Source organism: Melospiza georgiana, chromosome 1, assembly GCF_028018845.1.
Source record: "Melospiza georgiana isolate bMelGeo1 chromosome 1, bMelGeo1.pri, whole genome shotgun sequence".
In the NCBI taxonomy this organism is placed as follows: Eukaryota; Metazoa; Chordata; class Aves; order Passeriformes; family Passerellidae; genus Melospiza; species Melospiza georgiana.
Window position 1 is genome coordinate 37405889 of NC_080430.1, and position 19484 is coordinate 37425372.

At 35.8% G+C, this 19484-nt stretch overlaps 1 protein-coding gene across 1 annotated transcript in view; it reads left to right on the forward strand.

Annotated features, from left to right (window-relative positions):
- The window catches only part of KCNH8 (potassium voltage-gated channel subfamily H member 8), a 176793-nt gene that overhangs the window by 95409 nt on the left and 61900 nt on the right, over positions 1–19484 (forward strand). The window contains exons 6-7 of the mRNA XM_058025604.1: positions 7971–8128; positions 13236–13443. Of these exons, the coding sequence (XP_057881587.1) occupies positions 7971–8128; positions 13236–13443 (366 nt within the window). The remainder of the gene's footprint in view (positions 1–7970; positions 8129–13235; positions 13444–19484) is intronic.

A 19484-nucleotide genomic window follows, 5' to 3' on the forward strand; every position in this document is an offset into this window, starting at 1 on the left:
ATTTTGGGTGTCAGTGCTGCTATGATCCATCACACCCAAAAATGAATTTTCTTCCATTAATATCACTGAAAATGTTGTTTACTTGACAAACTTGAATGATTCAAGGCTTAGCACATACATCATAGCACAGCCTTAGGACAGGGACCGTGCCACTCCTCATGTACCACGCAGTGATAAGCAACTTGGTGTCAAATGGTAAATAAACTCTTCTCACTGGAGAAGTTTGCCTGGTAAAACTGCTCAGTGTATTCAATTGTGACTTTAACAGCAAAAGCTCTGAGTTATAGTTACTCCATGCTAGCAGAAATCTCTTATTCAGAAGTCAATCATGTTACATAATATCATATGAATTGTGGTAAAGATTTTAAGAATTTGTAGTTTTAAACCATGTTCCTGCTGTTCATCTGAACTCTAGTCATCCAGCTAAAGCCACAAGACTTCTAAAAAAGAGCTGCTTTCAAGGGAGGTGTACTGTGGCTCTTAAATATGTTTTTCAGATTCTGACTGCCCACACAAATTAAATGAGGTTGTTTGCACAATATTCTCAAGTGCTAGTGTCCAGGAGAAAATGATATTTGGGGTTGTGCCCAAAGAAAAATAGGAAGGAGAGGTATACTTGATAGCCATATTTTACATTTTTAAATTTACAGTTGCTTAAGGGCTAATTCTAATCCTTTTCCATAATTTTCTTGAATGATAATGTTCCTCAATGAGATTCTTTTTTCTTTTTTTTTTTCTTTTTAAGCAGGAGAAGAGAAAAAAATTTTCTACTTAACAAAACACCATCCTGGTAGTACAATGATGGGTCTTGATATTCCATTTTAGATACAAAGTCCATTAGGATCTAGACATTGTATCTTGAGATGCTTAATTTCTTTAAGTTCCAGCAGTATATAATTTGGTCAAACTTCTTCTTTCTCACTTTCTCATCAACACAATGCACCTGAGACTTCAGTTATATGTAGTTTTGTATGATCTTTCATTTCTCAAAGATTCTGACAAGAACTAGAAATTTTTACCATCTAGTTGTGTCTTAAATAGAAGCTGTCATATTTAAGCCATGTATTAAAGAAGCTGTGTTCAGATAAAGCATGTTTTCCTGAAGGTCATCAACTCTCTTCAAAGACCTTAAAGAATCCATAACTCTATTTACTTATGGCTTGTAAACCACATATTTCTGGTTTTGGAGGTTTTTTTATCAACCTGCAGAAGTGACATCTAGTTAAGTGTTTGGTTTTTAAACTATTGCTACCTCCTGACTCTTATTTTGGGCACACTGGATTGTAATTTATCATCTGATATGACACAACCTTGCTTTGCTGTTTCATTCCAAAATTAGCTAAGTATATAAGACATATTGAATACATCTGGACTTTCTGTGAGATTATTATTAGCTTCTCTTGTAATGACATGAAACTATTTATCATTATCCTTACTATTTACAAAGGAACTCAAGTTTGCTATTAGTGGTTTTTTCCTAAAACTGTATTTTTCCTTCATCATGGGCACCAGTGATTTCTTTCTCTTGCTCAAACAGGTCTAGGTTTTCATTACAAATTTTCTATAGTTTGTACTGGTTGTTACTTAATATCTGTTCACTCCTTGGTATAACTTTCTAAAAAAGAAGAAAAAAATTCTGTTTCTCCACCACCTTCAATAGGCTTTCAGTAAGACATAATTTTGATTATGTTATTTATATAATATGTATTTTATTATATTTTATATATCTATTACATAAAATTTCTACATTTTAGTACTTAGTTTATTGGCACTTAACCTTTGCTGTGCCTTTTTTTTTCTTGTAAGCTTTACTTGATTTCATAGTGGCTCAAGCTCTTACACAATGGTATAAGATGAGCATTACTTTCTTTTCCTAATTCCAGCTCCTTCACCTGATCATGTCAGCCTATGAAAGAAAATCATCAAGCTAATTGTGGTTATAAATGTCAGGAAGGAAGATGCTGAACTGAAAAATCATGCTTCCATTTGAATAAATTGTTCCTAGACAATTTACTAGGAATGTTTATCTCAACAGTAAAATAAAAAAAAAAGAGTTTATATAGGGACAGATAAATTGTTCTTCAAACAATATGGCACTAACATTTCCTGGAAACTTTCCTAAAAGCTCTCTGGGCAGATTCTAATATCATTATCCTTGTATCATTAAATAAAATTTGCTAAAACAATCAGATACATCAGAAAGAGCCTGGACTTTGGGGAAGGTATTACTAGCTATGGACAACCAATGTAAAATCACTTAAGGAAAGTGACAAAAAAATACAAGAAATTAGAGATGAGTCAGTCATACCATACCATACCATACCATACCATACCATACCATACCATACCATACTATACCATACCATGCCATGCCATACCATACCATACCATACCATACCATACCATACCATACCATACCAAAAGAGGGAGATAATGTAGAAAACTGTCTTCCCTGAAAATCAATGGGCTTAACATACCTAAAATTGTCTAGTTTTCAATACAGGTTTGAATGGCTGCAGTCTAACAAAAACTCACTGCTTACATGTATGCCGCTTGCCCTAAAGGCACAGGGGTTTTAATCTCATTTAGCTCCCAGTGAAAGACAGTTAAACTGAGGCATATTACATGGCATTTTCTGAAATTTAAGACTATGTCATGGGCAGTAATTGATTCACCTGCCTAATTCTGAAATGTTATTCCGCTATAACTTGATCATATGTTTAATCCCAGCAGGATTTATTTTTAAACAATCAAGCCTAAAGAGAGAAAAAAAAATGTTGTCACAGGGAAATTAGCTGCTTCAGGTAAAATAATCCTGTTTATGGATAAAGTGGCTCAGCTGGCCTCCAGATTACTATCTTTTAAACAGGGATTAGAAATTGAGATTCCACAAAACACATATTTAAAATTTTACAAGGGAAAAACATCTTATGATTAATAGGTTAGCTTGATGACTATCAGTTTGGGGCTTTTGTTCCATTTATATAATTTAGGAAACTAATCTGCATTACACCCTAAGTAGAACCTCCATTTTTTAACATAATTTTTCTTCCCTTTGCTGAACACCAACTTCAGTTGGTGTTTTCCTACTATTCACTGCATAAATGTGTCTGTGTGTGAATGTGTTGCACAGTAGAAATCTAGAAAAAGGCCACTTGGTGAAGGATGTAGCATGTCATGCAGAGCTTTAATCCAAGAGAGGCCACCAGTTTCAAAACCTTATGAGCTTGCTTAGATTTCCCAGCTCTTTTATGCCCAGTTATGAAATAAGTTGCCCTTTCTTAGGAATTGAGCATTGCTAGGGTGTGGATTTCACACTGGAAGCTTGTGAAAAATAAAATAGTCACCAATAGGTGAGTAAAAGCAATTACAATGCTCAAATAAGGAAATAATTGTTCAGAGCTTTCCAGTTATATCGTGTTATTGGAATGTTATTGGAATTTGTCATGTATTTGGAATGAAAATATCAAAGACCCATGTAGACATGATAATTACAAATTTGGAAGACATTTGGGGGATAATGGTCCCAGTGTTCTTGCGTTTACTGGTGTGAATAATGTGTAAGACCTTAATGGGAGTAAAATATATAAATAAATCAGGAACTGCAACTGTATATAGATTACAATTTTAAATTCATTTCATGGCTGAAAAAGCTGGGTTTTTTTTTTATAAAAATGCATTTTCTATAATCTTTCAGTGTATCTTTGCATGAGTTTTAGAGATATCACATTTATTACAAGATTTTTTTTTAAGGGATATGTGTCCACCAGTAGCGGAAATAACAGACTGAGAGAATCCATGCAGATGGAGCTAATTAGCCGTGGGATCCAACCAGGAGAAAAATCACAGTCATGGTTTCACAAATTCACTGTTTATTATCTCTGCATGCATCTTAAGGACTTACTGCCTGATGGGGCTTCAGGTCTGTGTTCTATTGGGTTGGTAGGAAAAGGTGATCAGTCTGCAGGGCAGAGAGAAAGGAGACTCAGAGGAACAGGACTCAGAAAGTAGAAAGCAATTGCATCAGCGGGGAACTGTGATCAGAGGGTGTGTGGAGCAGAAGCCCATTTTCCTACACAGTGTGCAAGGGTGATGGGATTCCTAGTTCCAAGACTCTGAAATTGGAGATCTTGGCTCCTCCCTGTTGGGTGCTTTCAGGTCAAGTTTACCTTTGTGTTCATCAGACAAAAAAAGCCCCTCACTGCTTGGAAGGCTGACACTCTTTGCTCAAGGTTCACACACAGCCGTGAGTGCAGAAATGAGTGGGGAAGGAGGAGATCATGGCGGGCTTAAGACACATTGGCGTTTGTTAACACAACGTGTCTGTTTTAAACACAGTATAAGTCTTGTGGAAAAGGCCATGTGGTTAAACATTATTTAAGGACTTTTCTTAAACTCAATAGGATAGTCTAGACTCTATACTGAGCTTTAATTTTCTTGAATCCTGACTTTTTTTCTGTCTCATTGGAACTGAATTTGAATTATATAACAAAATAAGAACTCATATTTTTCCTAATAAAGATGTTTCACTTTTTTTTCCCTCTCTATATCAAGAAAAAAATGGTATTTTAGATATGTGTGTGCTGTGCTTCAAGACAGGTGCAATGAGTTAAGCATTTTGATATTTTCTGCTATTCCTTCTGCTTTAGTTTTAGGCAACTTTGTAATGACATTTCTCATGTCAGAGACATTTTTAAATACTCTGTTTTGCTTTCCTGAGCACATGATGTGTGGCTCACAAGACCAGTTAAAATGATCCTTTCCTATCTCACATTTTAAAAAATTGCGATAAAATAAATTCAGATTTCTTTTTTCTTTAGACATAATCTTTGTTACTGATGTTTGGTGAGAGGTGCTAAAGCAGAAGAGAGATTGTAGTCTTTGTCCCAGCTTGAACAAATCAAACACAGCTTTAAATATGAAGTTTGCACAGGCTGAAACTTTTGTTAGAACATACTTAAAGATAGTGTGAATATCTTTACCCTTGAATACCTTTGTGAGTATCTTTAAGCATACTTAAAGATATTCAAATATATCTCTTGCAGAAAAAATTTAGCCCACTAATTATCCAAATATATTGGGGTCACTTCATATGTGATTTAAGAATCAGAGATTAAATGTCCCTCTTGCCTTGTTTGCAGGTGTAAACTTAAAATTGTTGCCTTTCATGTTGTAGGAAATGATTAAAACTCACCTCATCTCAGAGCATTTGGAACAAACTCATCACTAGAGAAAACCATTAGTTTTGAAGCCCTTGAATTATCTGGAATCTCCAAAACTTTACATTATTGATGCCTGTGTTGATTTTCAGATTGTTCTTTCAATTTTCATCAGTTTGTAGAAGCTGCTACACAGTTAGATTACCAAACAATTTCTAAAATGTTAAATAATGCATTGGTATTTTCTATTTTTACATTAGTAAATAAATTATTAGTGATAAGAAAACATTTATTAAAAAAAGGAAAAAGAAATCTTCACTTTCTTAGCAGAAATCTCCAAAAACATTTTAGAATATATAATTCTTAGAAATAATACAATCTCTCAGAAAAAATGGTCATTTTCTAAACTTGTGTTAAAGATTTTGTTGTGGTCTTAGAAGTTTCTTGCCTCAGGAGTTCTTTTCTTGTGTTTTCCCTTACAGATATCTCAGTAAGTACTTTAGCACAGCAGTTAAGCTGTAAATAAGATTGCTCAGATGAAGAAGCTGTTTACACCCAAGTATAGCTCAGAAAATTGTTCAGAAATGCAAGATGGGTCACACTTACTTCCCACCTTCTGGACTTTTATCTAATAAACTGGATGCAGAAAGAAGCACTTAACATTTCCTATATATATATATATTTATTTTTTTTTTTGGATATAGCTATTATCTGGGGCTGTTGCCCTAAATTGCCTTGATAGGACAGCAGAAAAGTGTGCAGTGCAGAAAAGCCTCTAATCTCCTCAATCTTGAACAGTGAATTGCATATGCACATTGATAAGCCTTTGGTGTATTGGATGTACTTATATTTAAAGCAAGAATTTATCCCCTTTTCTGTTAAAGCTTTAGTGGTTTCCCAGACACTAATGGGCCATAAATAAGCAAATACTTTTTCTGACTTTGATAACTACACCTTGGAGTTTGTGACACAAATGAGAATGAGCAGTTTCAAAATACTAGTGGTGCAAATATCTTTATCTTTCTTATCTCTATGAAATAAATCTTCATGAAGGTATTCCGTATGTGACTGGTGTTGCCATGCTGACCTTGAAATGTGGCTAGTAACCAACTGTCTCTAAAAAGCACCTGTGGAGTTAAACTCACTGCCTTGCTCATTATGAACCGTGTGAAGTTATGCTATATTCCCATTTTAGCTGTATTATTGAAAATTTCATCACATTTTTGTAGCTTTAAGAATGCAGGAATGAGACTACTTCATGAGGTAATCTAAATCATTATATCTCTGATTTCATTTATATGTTCTCTTCAGCCTGAGGACCTGGTTGAAGGAAAACATTCTTAAACCATGAACTAGTTATAACCTGCAAGACCTCAGTCCATGAACCAGATATCTCCTAATGTGTCTAGGTCACTTTGTGTTATGGTTTTGCACTAAATCCTAAAAAAAAAAAAAAAAAAAAAAAAAAAAAAAAAAAAAAAAAAAAAAAAAAAAAAAGCAGAATCAAATGATTCTGTGCCCAAAAACTGAGAAATTCCTCAGAGATTTCGTTAGTTTAGGATTTTTTCATTAACTGACTCTACTGGGTCAAAGGGAGGTAGAAGCCAAGGTCAAAGTGTTGGAATTAGTATAGGTTTATTACTAGCAAAGTACAGGTTATCCAATATGGGAAATGATCATAGCAGGGTGTCTAGCTTCCAGCTGCAGAAGACAGCATAAAAATTTTCTGCTAGTGAAACCTGGAAAATTATTATTCTTCAGACATAGAGCATTAGAACTTGGAGTTTGATCAAAATTTACCCCAAATGAATCTTTTCTGATACCCCAAAGGAGTCATCTAGCATGATTTTCTCTGTGTGCTGAACCTCTCTCTTGTTCTTTTTTGGCCCCAGTGGGGAGGAAAAAGATAGTCTTAGTGTAGCCTACCTAAAGAACTTCTAGGGAGAAATGCAAATCAATCTCATTTTTTCCCCTAAAGCTATCTTGCTGTAAAACCCCAGCCTTAATGGTTGGCTGCATTCTTTTCTGACTCTGTAAAAGTTACATGAGTAGTTCTCACTAATATTAGTAGAAACAGGGTGCATAGCTTGAGGACAGATTATAGTCTTTGTCTTGTAGGACATGAAATAATTGAGACTTTGTTGTCAAGACCTGAGGTTTTTTCCGAGTGCTAATGTGTTTTGGCAAGACGCGTCAAAAGTACATCTCATACCGAAAGACACGCATCTCGGAGTGTTAGATGGGAGCATACAAAATACACAAGCCACCAAGCAATTCATATCACTTTTGTGATCTCCACCATAGCCCAAAAGACCTTTTATTCAAGCGTGTTCAGCATTTTTCAGTTGCTAAAAAAATGGTTATCCTTGAGGATGACATTCATCATCTGTGATAAGTAGCTATCACTAAAAGAGTTTAAATCACATTTTAAAATAAAATAATTATTGATTTTTTATTTCAAAAAAAGTGAGTAAATTTTATGGACAAAAATAACATTTTTTTTTCATTTAGCAAAATAGCAATATTTGTACAGTTTAAAGATCAGTGTGTGTGGATCAACCCCCTTTTTAAATCAGGGAGTGATAAATGTTTTAGACATTTTGTTTACTCCTTGAAAAGAATAATGTATTCATTGGTTTAACTCTGTGTATGTACATCTCTTACTACTATGTTTTTTGCTTCTGTATTAGAATATCCATCTGGTATTTATGATGCAGAAGAAAACCAAACAGTATTATTCTGAATTCCTGGTGCTGTGCCCAGGAATTAAGAAATCACTGTCTCTGATTCTGTTCATTCTTTGTCAAGCAGATATTATTTTAAATTTCCGAACAACATATGTCAGCAAGTCTGGCCAAGTGATATTTGAGGCAAGATCTATTTGTATCCACTATGTGACCACGTGGTTTATCATTGACTTAATTGCTGCACTTCCTTTTGATCTTCTTTATGCTTTCAACGTCACTGTGGTAAGTACTAACTTGCCTTCTCAACTGTTCTCTCTTTTCAAGAGGGGTTTGTTGATGTGGGTTTTTTTCCCCAGATCTGGAGACTGAAACTGAATTAACTAAAATAACTAGGTGTCTTTTACAGCTTTGTGGTGTATTTTCACTCTGGATCCACCAATTTTTAATTCAATTATCTTTACTTTGTAAACAGTTGCATCTATGTTAGCTTCATGTCTAATTACTTTACTCAAACACAGTTTGCTATGACTTTTGTTCTCTTATGGTGCATAAATTCAGTCCTTAATTTTTCAAAACTCATGCACTTTACTGTGGTAAAGTAAATCATTGTTATGGTCAGCATGTTTATTTAGTCAGGAATCCTCTTTCTCTTCATTTGTGGGAATTTTCATGAAAAAATTACAGCACGACTACTAATTTTTTGTATGTTCTAATGTGTACTGTTTACAATTTTCACTTACTTTGACTTTAGTTTCAACTCATCTTTTTTTTTTTAGGAACGTAATGACAAAAAGCTTAATCTGCTTTGAAAATGTTTGTTCTAAAATTAGGTGATGTCACAATCATGATGGATTATATTTGTGTTGACTTACTTATGTTAAGACGAAGGTTTTTATTCTGCTAGCCCTCTTGGATTTTGTAGAGTAGGGATCTACAAAGTGAAATTGCAATAAGCAAATAAGCAAACAATCCCTCCTCAGAAATGCACCCTCTGAATCAAAAAGTTCAGTTAAAAAAAAAAAATATCAGCAGGTGTTTCTTAATTTTGTGGATTTTTTTCATAAAAACCTAAGGTTATCAGCTGTCCACTTTCTAATTCCCATAATTTTGATCTTTCATAAACAGATGCACTCAATCTCAATTTCATTACAAGTGAGTTACAGACAAGTACAGAGATGATAGGATAAACACATACCAAAAAACACCCCAACAAACAGAAAAGAAGTAGCCAGGAAGGGTCCCATACAAGGTGTCATGCTTGATTTTAAATTTATTTTCATTTCCTTCAATGAAATCTCTTTTCATGTCATTTATTACATAAAGAACCATCAATAAACTGCTAGTGAAGATGCTTTTTAGAAACTGATAGTTACTTTCACATTGTCCACTGTTTCCTTATAAGAAGTGGGTAATCTATTTCAACACATTGCTATCTCAGTTTATCCCTTGCACTCCAACCAAACAGCCAACATAATAATGTTGGCTTAATTTCTATTAATAACTTTCATTAAATTAACCATGTTTACTTTTACCGTCAAAGAAAAAATTAAAAAACCTGAAAACAAATTTTTGTCCCAAGTGGAAGGACTGATAAGATTTCTGTACTTAATTCTGGAAAAGAAAGTACTATCCAATGATTATTTTTACAATTAAAATATCACGTTATTAAAAATGCTGCCATAATATGATTAATACACATCTCCTGTCGTACTTTTAAGCTTTTTCCCTTAATGAGACCTCTGTGTGATTCCTTGGTGGGAACACATTGCCTTACTGTATCATATCTCCTGTCGTGACAAGACTTGGCAACTGTTAATATAAACCTCAAGATAACAATGACTTATCAGCTGTCTCAAAACACGGGGAGGTGTTAATCACACTACACTGTTTCCAGACTTCATGATTTAATAAGCCATTTCCTCATGTCTGTTCTCAGATTTTCACTTCATCGACTTTCAGATGTTGCCTCAACAGAACGGTGAGAAGGGGCATCAGGGAGCATCTCACCCCTTTGCTGCTCAGGCCTTGGCACAAGGGCCAAACCTTTAGGGACGCTCTAAATTCTGCAAGCCATAGGTATAGTGCCATACATACCTGTGTATGTATGGCACAGATTTGTCACACCCCACCTGGAGACTGATGGAGCCAGAGTGCATGTAAATGCTGTGGAGTCGTTTGCTGGTTTTGTATATATTCTGAAAGAAACATAAGTTAAACTGTATGAGTTGGCTCTACTGCCTTTACACCTTACCTGGATTCTGCCCTAATGTTAAAATCAGGGACTCTTGGGAGATCTGAGACCATAGACCCATTCCTGCCTATCTTCAGTGCCTGCCAAGCTCCTTCCATCCCTTTGTTCATCTGACATGAAGGTTCTCTTAATACAGGGAGATATGTTTTCAAATGTTGCCATGAAAATCAGGCCATTAAGCCCTAGCTATAATGATTGAATTGCTCCTTTTTGAATAGCTATCAATGCTTTTAGGGCAATAGTATCATTATTTGAGGCAAAGCAAATAACCAGGTGGACAAAAAATGATTAAAATCTCTCCCACCAGTCATTTCTTAAAATTTATATCCCATTTCTTCATTAATTCATTTTTTGTGTAGGAGATGATTCTTCCAAGCAGAGAACTTCATCATTGGTTTGTAGCAGCTTTATTTGTTGTCAGTAGTTCTCAGGACTATGCTGATTGAGTTTGTGTTAGTCTCAAATAAAATTCTGTCCCTGTCCTTTTGACAGAAAAAGGTTAACCCAGCTAGTCTAAAACGATTAACAAAATGGAAAATTTTGATGATTTTATATCTGTGGGCAAAGAAAAATCTTTCCAGGCACAAGTATGGGTGCTGACTCTTTATTTTGTCTTCCTAAATTTGTGACATAGAAAAAGAAGCTGCCTGATGGCATTTTAGATCTTTCAATGACATATTGGGCACAATACCAGAGGAGCATTTGGCATGACTAATGAGAAAATTCAGTGCAATAATACATGATTAATTACATCTGTGTTTAATTTTATGAAGAAATTATTTTGAAATGGGGAAGACCTTAGGCCTTAAAATGAAACCTGCTTCCACATTAAAAAGAATATTATGATATATGATTCATGTCTTTGTAGCTTAACAAAAATGGTCAGAATTTAGGGAAGACTGATAACTGGCAGGGCACACAGAATTATAACAGTCCTTTTGCAATTTTTTGTTTGTAGGAATCTTAATAAAAGAATGAAATAATTTCACCAAAGCTATCATTATTTAATTGTGATGTTTTACAACATAGGTTCCCGTGGGAAGATGAAGGGTCCAATGTGTAGGGCATAGCACACATACAATCATTATATAAATAAACATTATACAATTGTTTGTATGTTACTGCTACACCTTGAAGAGTCAGTCATGAATTTATGTTTAAGTGCATTTATGTTATAAGTGCAACAGAACCATGTTTGATTCAAACAAGCTGATGAGAGAGAAGAAAAGGAGACTTTGTGAAATTAATTACCACTGGAACAGAGGCAGTTGGTAGAGTTTCATGGCAGTTAAAGAATAACTATACATTAAAGCTGTATGACTGTAATAATATAAACCAGGCAATTACTTCAAGTGTTTTTCAGCCTTCTGCCCTAGATTTGCAGATATTCTTGGGCTTAAGGCCACAGACATAACTAATTCCCTGGCACTGTAGATGGAGAATGCCATGGAAATGAAATGCAAGAAACGACCTTGTAAATATTTGTGTGTTCAAATGTCAGACCTTATTTTAACAATGTTTTTTGAAAAATGCCATATTTTTTGTTGATTTTTTTTCCTTTCTATGTACATGAAAAAAATGTAAAGGTTCTTGAGAAAAAAAAAAAACACATTAAATAATGGGCTGCAAGTATTGCCCTTTGAAGAGGCTCATGGGAGAATTACTTATGGACTACCAAAACTGTAGTGGCAAAAAAAAAATGCTTGTAGGTTCCTTATTTTCTTCTTTACAGGTTTCTCATATACTTAATTCCTGAGAGTGGAATATAATCAATGAGTTGTTAAATCTTTGAAATAATCAAAAACACCTGATGTTACAAAATATGTCAGTCACCTCAGATCTAGCTGTTGGTGAATGCACACCAATATAATTTAGATTTCAGATTGTTATCTATGGTAACAGAAAGGCTGAGCATCAGGATATTCTGGATTAGAAAAAGCAAAAGGATATTGATTGAGCTGTGTTTTTAGACTTGCTTTTGGGAGAGCTCTTTACTGTGCTCTGGGAGTGCTGTGGCAAGACACATAAAGTCTGATGCTACTTTTCCAGCTGATGTGGGTATCCTGTATCAAGCAGGCCTTAATCCTACTGTCTCATTAATGGAGGAAGCAAAAAAAATGCTTACTGTTATTAAAAATTATGGCTATTTAATCTTAGACAAACACATTAAAACTGTTTGGATCCTAATCTGTATATTGTTTGCTAACTCTGCTCAACAGCTGAAGCACAAGCCAAGTACATTCGCAGCAAAACCGTGGGCTGTGCACAATATGGTATGGATGTCAGTTGCAGGATGCTCTGGAAGGGTTGGGGTCATCTAGACACTGTTTGCTTTATGCTGGAACTCCTCTAAAGCCAGAGCCATACACTTCATAAACTGATGTATACTCAGGGTGCTGAGCAGATTAGGTGCTGCTTTTGCCACATAAAGTTTAAGGGCAATAATATTTTAGTTAAGGAATTTAAGAAGCAGTATTAGAAGTTTTAATGAAAGCTTTTTTGGATGATTACTTAGTGCAGAGCAATAAAATATGCCAAGGTTAAATCTCAAGAAAAAATCTGAGGTTTCTCTAATTTCTCTGCTATGTTGTTCTGCAAAATATCTATTTGTTATTGCCTCTTCCATGCAAAATTATAGGCTAGTTTCATCTCATACACAGTTAAATTAGGTCTGCTGTTAGCTGAAAATCATTTTGTGTTTGGAGATACTTTTTTTGTGATTTCATATTGCAATCCAACTATTTTTGGTTAGTTTGACAATTGTGTTTCTCTTCTAGAGCTGGGAAGAATCAATTTTTCACAAGGACAAATATTTTTGATAAATCTGAAAGAAAACTGCATGAAAAAAGGATAACATGAAAGATATCCTAGCATTTTAAGTTTGCTTGGTTTATATCAGAAAGAGTAATTGTGTATTTACACATCAAAATTTCATATTTCTTTTTTTAACATCTTCTTTGCTGTTCTCTGCTATCTTAAGATTTATTCCAGTCAGATGCGCAGCTGCATGAGGAGTGGGCAACATTTCACAGGGCTTTAGAATTTCCTTTCTTGAAACCAGAGGTCTGTGTGATAGCAGTAAGCCGCTGCCAAGGTGTTTGGGTGCTGACAAGTGGTTTTCTCTCCCCGTTGTCCCAGGTTTCCCTTGTCCACCTTCTGAAAACCGTGCGGCTGCTGCGGCTGCTGCGCCTCCTGCAGAAGCTGGATCGCTACTCCCAGCACAGCACAATCGTCCTCACGCTCCTCATGTCCATGTTTGCCTTGCTTGCTCACTGGATGGCCTGCATCTGGTATGTCATAGGGAAAAGGGAGATGGAGCAGAACAACCCCCTTACTTGGGACATAGGTAAGTTCTTCCTTCCCGCATCGACGTATACACGCACGTGTATATATCCATAAATGTGTATAAATATATAAAAATGTATGTATAACTCACTCAAAATTTCAGGTTTTGCTCAATCTTATACCATTATTTAGTGCTGTTTGTACAGAAAAGGAAGAGACTGGCAGTCTCTGAATTTCTGATCAATCTGAAGAAGCGGGTTAAAATAAAAATCAGTTGGAAAAAATACAAGATGATTTTAGATTTTTAAGAGTGATTCAAAGTTGGGAAAATTCAGGATCTGTGTAGGAAATGACTAGGCAGACTGCATAGACAACTACATTAGACAACTCATCCTGGTTTTGCAAATTAGGAAAATTCATCAGTCAAAACATTCCCTCAAATGTGCAGATTATTTCTTCCAATGCATTGAAACAGATAGGCCCTGAAATGTCTTCAAGTTAAAAACTTCCTTTGAAATTACTGTTTAGAGGATCTGCAGGCTTAGATTTTTCAGAGCAGATGTTTATCAATGTTTATCATGTTTATCAATGGAATGCTCAGTTTTGGTCCAATCTTTAGTTTCTATCCCAGCCTTCATTGTGATCTGCGTGTTCTACATCAATTCTTCAGCTTTTCATTTTTTGCAATGAAACATCTTCCATAAACAAAGTTTATCTAAAGGCAAAACAGTTCCCCAAGAGAAAAAACATTTGGTGTGGGGAAAATAGTGCAAACATCTGTGACCAAAAGCTCAGTGATATGCATTCAAACTGCAGATTGCCCTATTTTTATCTCCTTCTTGGAGATTCTTTGGTTTTTCTTACCCCCATTATCATCTGTCTAAATATGACTTAACTATGATAAATATGAGGGAAAAATAACAATCATATAAAAGTTCTTAACCTCAAAGAAGTGAAGATGCTGGGTCAGGAAGAGAAAAAGAAGAAAGCTCAGGAAATATGTGTTTCTAGTTTTTCAGTATGTTACTTAAAGACTTGTGGAGTCTTCTTATTCTTCTAAGTGGATTGTTGATTTGTCTTTTCATTTGTAAACCAGGTCTGTGACCTGCAGCTGAACTCCTTATAGAGAGCAAACTTCTGACAGAAAAGACTGCAGCTCTAGGGGAGAATGTACAAAGAAAGCCCACTGTGCAAAAATTGGTCAAATAGTGCAAACAGAGAAACAAATCCAGATAATAATAATAATAATGTCTCTGTGGTGAGAAGCCGCTCTGAAGGCACTTTGTCAGCTTATGTAGGCCACAAACAATAGCTGCTTTCAAAGCATTCATTGCAGTCCAAATGATGATGGTGGGCTGCATCCTTGCTCCCTGGGTAGGGCTGCCGGCCGTGCTCCCCATGCTCCATTTTCCCTGAGGCAAGGCCATGTTCAGAAAACACTCCTCATGGGGCTCCTGGCATTTATTACTATGAAAACACTAAGCTTCACCCATCAGTTTTGTCCTTTCTTGGGCAAGAGCAGTAATAACCAAATGTCCCAACAGCCTCACCAGAACCAACCCCAGTTCAACTGGAACAGAGACATTTCCCAGAAGTCCCATTTGTGTCTCAGTGCAGGGATTGTATCTGGGTTATCACAAACTGATCATCCCCCAGTGGGCTTCCCAGGCTGGAATTGCTCCTTAACAGCCCCTCACCACCAACTTACCTCAACCTGTGGCAATCAGGGACATTCCCTGGACAGCTGTAGGCAGTGCATTTCCACATTGGGTGGGCCAAAGCACTTAGTGGTGCATGCTCTCAGGCTTTCACCTTCTACATGGAAAAAGGGCTTTTCTTGAGCTTACAGATAGGTAGGCATTCTTCTAGGGTTTTTCTTTCCTAAAGGTATGAGTTTGCATTTTTGCCTGGATGGCTGTTCCACCACCTTCATGGATGGTCTCTAAAATATTTAGATGCTATAAATTTATAATAAAAATGATACTGCAATGACTCCTGTAATGCTCCTACAGATATTAGTTCTAGAGCTAAGTTAAATAATTTACAGCTTTGGGGATTTGTTTGGATTTTTTTGTTTGTTTGCTGGGGTTTTTTTTAAATGAAATGGTTTTAAAATGTTAAAGGTTTAAAATGTTAAAATATTAGATACTGGTTGAAAGAAAAGAGCAGAGAAAATTCCAGATATCTGTCATGAAGCTGTTGTTTTGCAAGGACTACTCCAGCACTGACAAAATTTCTGGTTAAGCTTATGTGTCACATATATGAGCACAAAAATTTATGTTATTTTTTCAATCAGTACAAATTCTACTGCTCTCCACATGCAAACTACTTGCTGATGCAACACAATGAAATTAAGTCTTGGCCCTCTGTGTACCTTTTGCTATGTTGGTGATTGTATGTAGCAAACCTTTCTTTTTGTCATTTAAGAAAACTTCAAATGACAAGTTCACTACACCTCATAGCATCCACACTGGAGATAATTTGAGGGGAGAATAGTAGTTGTAATTTAGAGTATGAGTAATTAAGCAAAGTAAAATGAGGTCTGGAAATCATAATAAATCATGAGCAAATAATGCACACAGGAGAAATCTTGCTTGGAGTATAATTAAGGTTGTATTACTGTAAGGCACTGAGGATATTCTGTTCTCCTAAAGGAAGACCTCAACTGAAAAATTTGTGCTGTTTTGAAGAGCATGTAAAAGAGGTTTCTTACTGCAGGCAAAGCAGTAGAATATGATCCCTACTCTTAGACTTCAAGGTTTTAATTTTTTAACTTTTAATTTCTATATACCAGAAGTGGAGATTCAAATTTCCATCAATGCATCATACACAGAGTTTATTTCAGCCTTTGAGAGGCTTTCTAATGGCAAATGTTAAAAAATACCATAAAAAAATATAATTCCTATACTTTTTTTTTAATTAAAGGAAATGTGTCTCTGCCTTGGAAATTCCATTTTTTATTCTTCACTGGATGTCTCAGGTGATGTCCACTTGTAAACAGTATGGCACCATGAGTATGGATGCTCCATGTATGGAATAGCTGAAGTATAGGGATGGGTTTGTCCTAAGAAAGGCAAATCATGTCTGGAATGAAAAGAAGATTAATTTGCTTTTAATGTTTGCTGCTTTTTTGGGGGAGGTAGAGGCAAAGGGAGAAAAAAGCTATTAGCTTTTACTTACTCCATTTAGTGCTTCCTCAGACAACCTGTAGCACAGATTTCAAGACTGAGGTTTGCTAACACTTAAAGCAAACATTTTAAAGCTGCAGTACTGTTAACACAATACTTTGAACCTTGCTGTGCCTTAAGATATCCGCCATGGCCCAGATCTAGCAGCATTTGCTTCGTGTATCTATTTCTCTAGCTAATTTAAACAACTGTGGTGCTTAATTTGCATTCGAATAGGGGCAATGGGAGTGATAACATTGTTCCTATGAAAATACCCAGAACAGAAAATGGCATTTGCTTTGTTCTTCCTGGACCTAATTGTAAGCCTTTATTTCACTTTTTGTCCTTATTCAGCCAACATTCACATGGCAAACAATTTAAAAACGTGGTTACATTCACAAATTTAGCCACTTGGTTGTACAGTGAGAAAGGTGAAATGTCTGGGTCTCTTACTGATGGACTGTCCTGACATGGGGGCATTGGGACATAGCATTAAAAACTGGATCTCTTCTTAGCTCTCGTATTGCTAGATTTAGCTGATTACATTATTTGGAAGATATACACCATGGGCAGTGCTGTTAGATGCTGGAAACCTTTACCTCAGCAAGTTCTCCCATCTTAGGAAAGAGTTGTTCCATGTGCAACATTTTGACTCTAATGTCTGATAAAACCACAACTCCTGGACACATAATTCCCATCCATTGGAGACTGTGGTACTGTTCTTGCCCTGCTTTTCCCTTTTGGCATTTTCAGGTCCCTCTCTGTTACATTTCACCTTGTTCCCCCCATTTGTTTTCACTGGTGAAACAGATGTCTCAGGGGACATGGCATGATCCCCACCAACCTGTAAAAAAATAAACTTTCTGTTCGCTGACACAGAGTAGAGGCTAGACTGTGTTTAGGCTCCTGGCTGATACTAACAATCCAGTTCCATTGGATCCCATTTCTATAGTTTAATTGGCATCAGATTTAGGCATGGGTTCTTTATTTGCTGATTACTTTTTTGTATTAATATATACTGAGCTATATACTATACACTTTAAAGATCTTATTAAACACGAGAAAATTATTTTTCTACCTGACTCTAGAGGAAACAGAAAATATTGAAAATATTTCCTGTTGCTGAAGGCATTCATTCTGTGAGAACCATGTGAGCTGTTGAAACCCGGCTGTCTTGAGTGTAGCAAGGAGATTAGGACAGGGCTAAGAGTCAGGATGCTGGCTCCCTTAGATAATCAAAACTGTCAAGTATAATTTGTGCCACTGTCTCAAAAAAACATTCCTTCCTGTCCACCAGAAATTTAGCTGCAACTTTTTATTATTCCTACAGTAACACAACATTCTGGCTCTGGATGGGGTTGTTATCAATGCAAAATACAGTAAAAAAATAACCTGTGTTTTTTATAGTTAATAAATATTTTCTTTGGAATAAGCTTTAAAACCAGTCCTGTAAAGGGCATTGTTCTTCAGCTGTTTAAATCTTTATTTCAGTTGAATACCTCAATTTTCATCCCAGGTTTTTACTCATTTTATATTCATTTTTTAATGTACAGCACCTTTGAAAACAAGAACTCAATTGTGCTTGTACCACATACTCTGCAATATAAAACTTCCCACACACACTTTGTTTATCACACTCTTGCAGTCAAGAGCCTTTAAAAGGACTTGGATGCTGACTCCCAGTGAACGCTCACAATTAGCTGTCAGTGGCAAGGTGCAGGAAAAGGTGCTCAGCACCTGAGTAGTGCCAGTAGGAAAGGCTGAAAATGAGACTGTGCCTTCAGGGTTTTTCAGTCAGGCGTTATGTGTCCCACGTTGGACTGAAGTGAACAGCTTTAATTCAAGATACTGTCTTCCCCACTGAGTTCTTCAGTAAATTTAGATGGAGGGACAAGGTACTGAAAGATCTCCATGTGGTGCATATAGCAGAGATTCTCCAAGTATCTTAAACATCTAAAGATTGTGATGCTTCCGGCCCAAGGCAGAAGTTGGCTGAAATGAGTTTTCCAAAATGCAGGTGTCCTACATCCTAGATGCAAACTTTAGGTTAAAACCTTGAGTTCAGGTTTATGAATTCTGCCCAAGTCCTTTGCGCTCCCCACATAGCTTCACTCTTGTCAGAATTTTGTAATTCCAGCATCAAGCTGGAATATCCATTAAGAGAGACCTTTACCTGTAATTCTCTTGAGTTTCAACAGCCTGGGAAGTTTTAGTGCCAGGAAGCTTTTCCTTAGTTTATGCTAAGAAACCAGACGCAGCTGGTTTTAGTTTTCACAAGGTTCTGAGCAATTTTACCAGGAATTCTGAAGGTACAGATTTAAGCTTATCCTTCACTTGTGGCATTGGTGAATTTATTCAGGTTAAAACTCAGGCTATCCTCTTTTCAGAAGAAAGATTATTTTTAGGTATGTATGCATCTGCTAGTTCTTCCACAAATATTGTATGTTAGTGAACTAACAAGTTCCTGGTGTTCTTAGACCCAGCATAGCCCTTAGGTAAATAGCAGTAGAATTCATATGGGAAAAATCAGTGCCATTTTTTCCATTATCAATCAATACAATACATAATTTTTCAAAGCAATAATTAACTTTTAACTCCTGCTGTTTTCATATTACAGTAAGTCTCAGAATGTACTGCAGAAGCAGGTAAATATGAAGGTATTTTTGCAAAGCAAAATTACTTAAATGGATAGATGTGACAGAAGACTTGGTGTGAAAGTTGAGATAGAGGTGGTGTTTATTTTTCTTTTTTTATATATGAATTATCTTCACTATTAACAATCTTAGATCATTCCAGCTTTGTCCCTGTACAACATTTCCTTCTGCTAAAGGATTAAAAACTTGGGTTTGAATGATATGAGGACTTTTTACTAAATCTAAACATTCTTAAAAATCATTTTTAAAATATGAAAAATAATGATATTTTTAAAATGTGT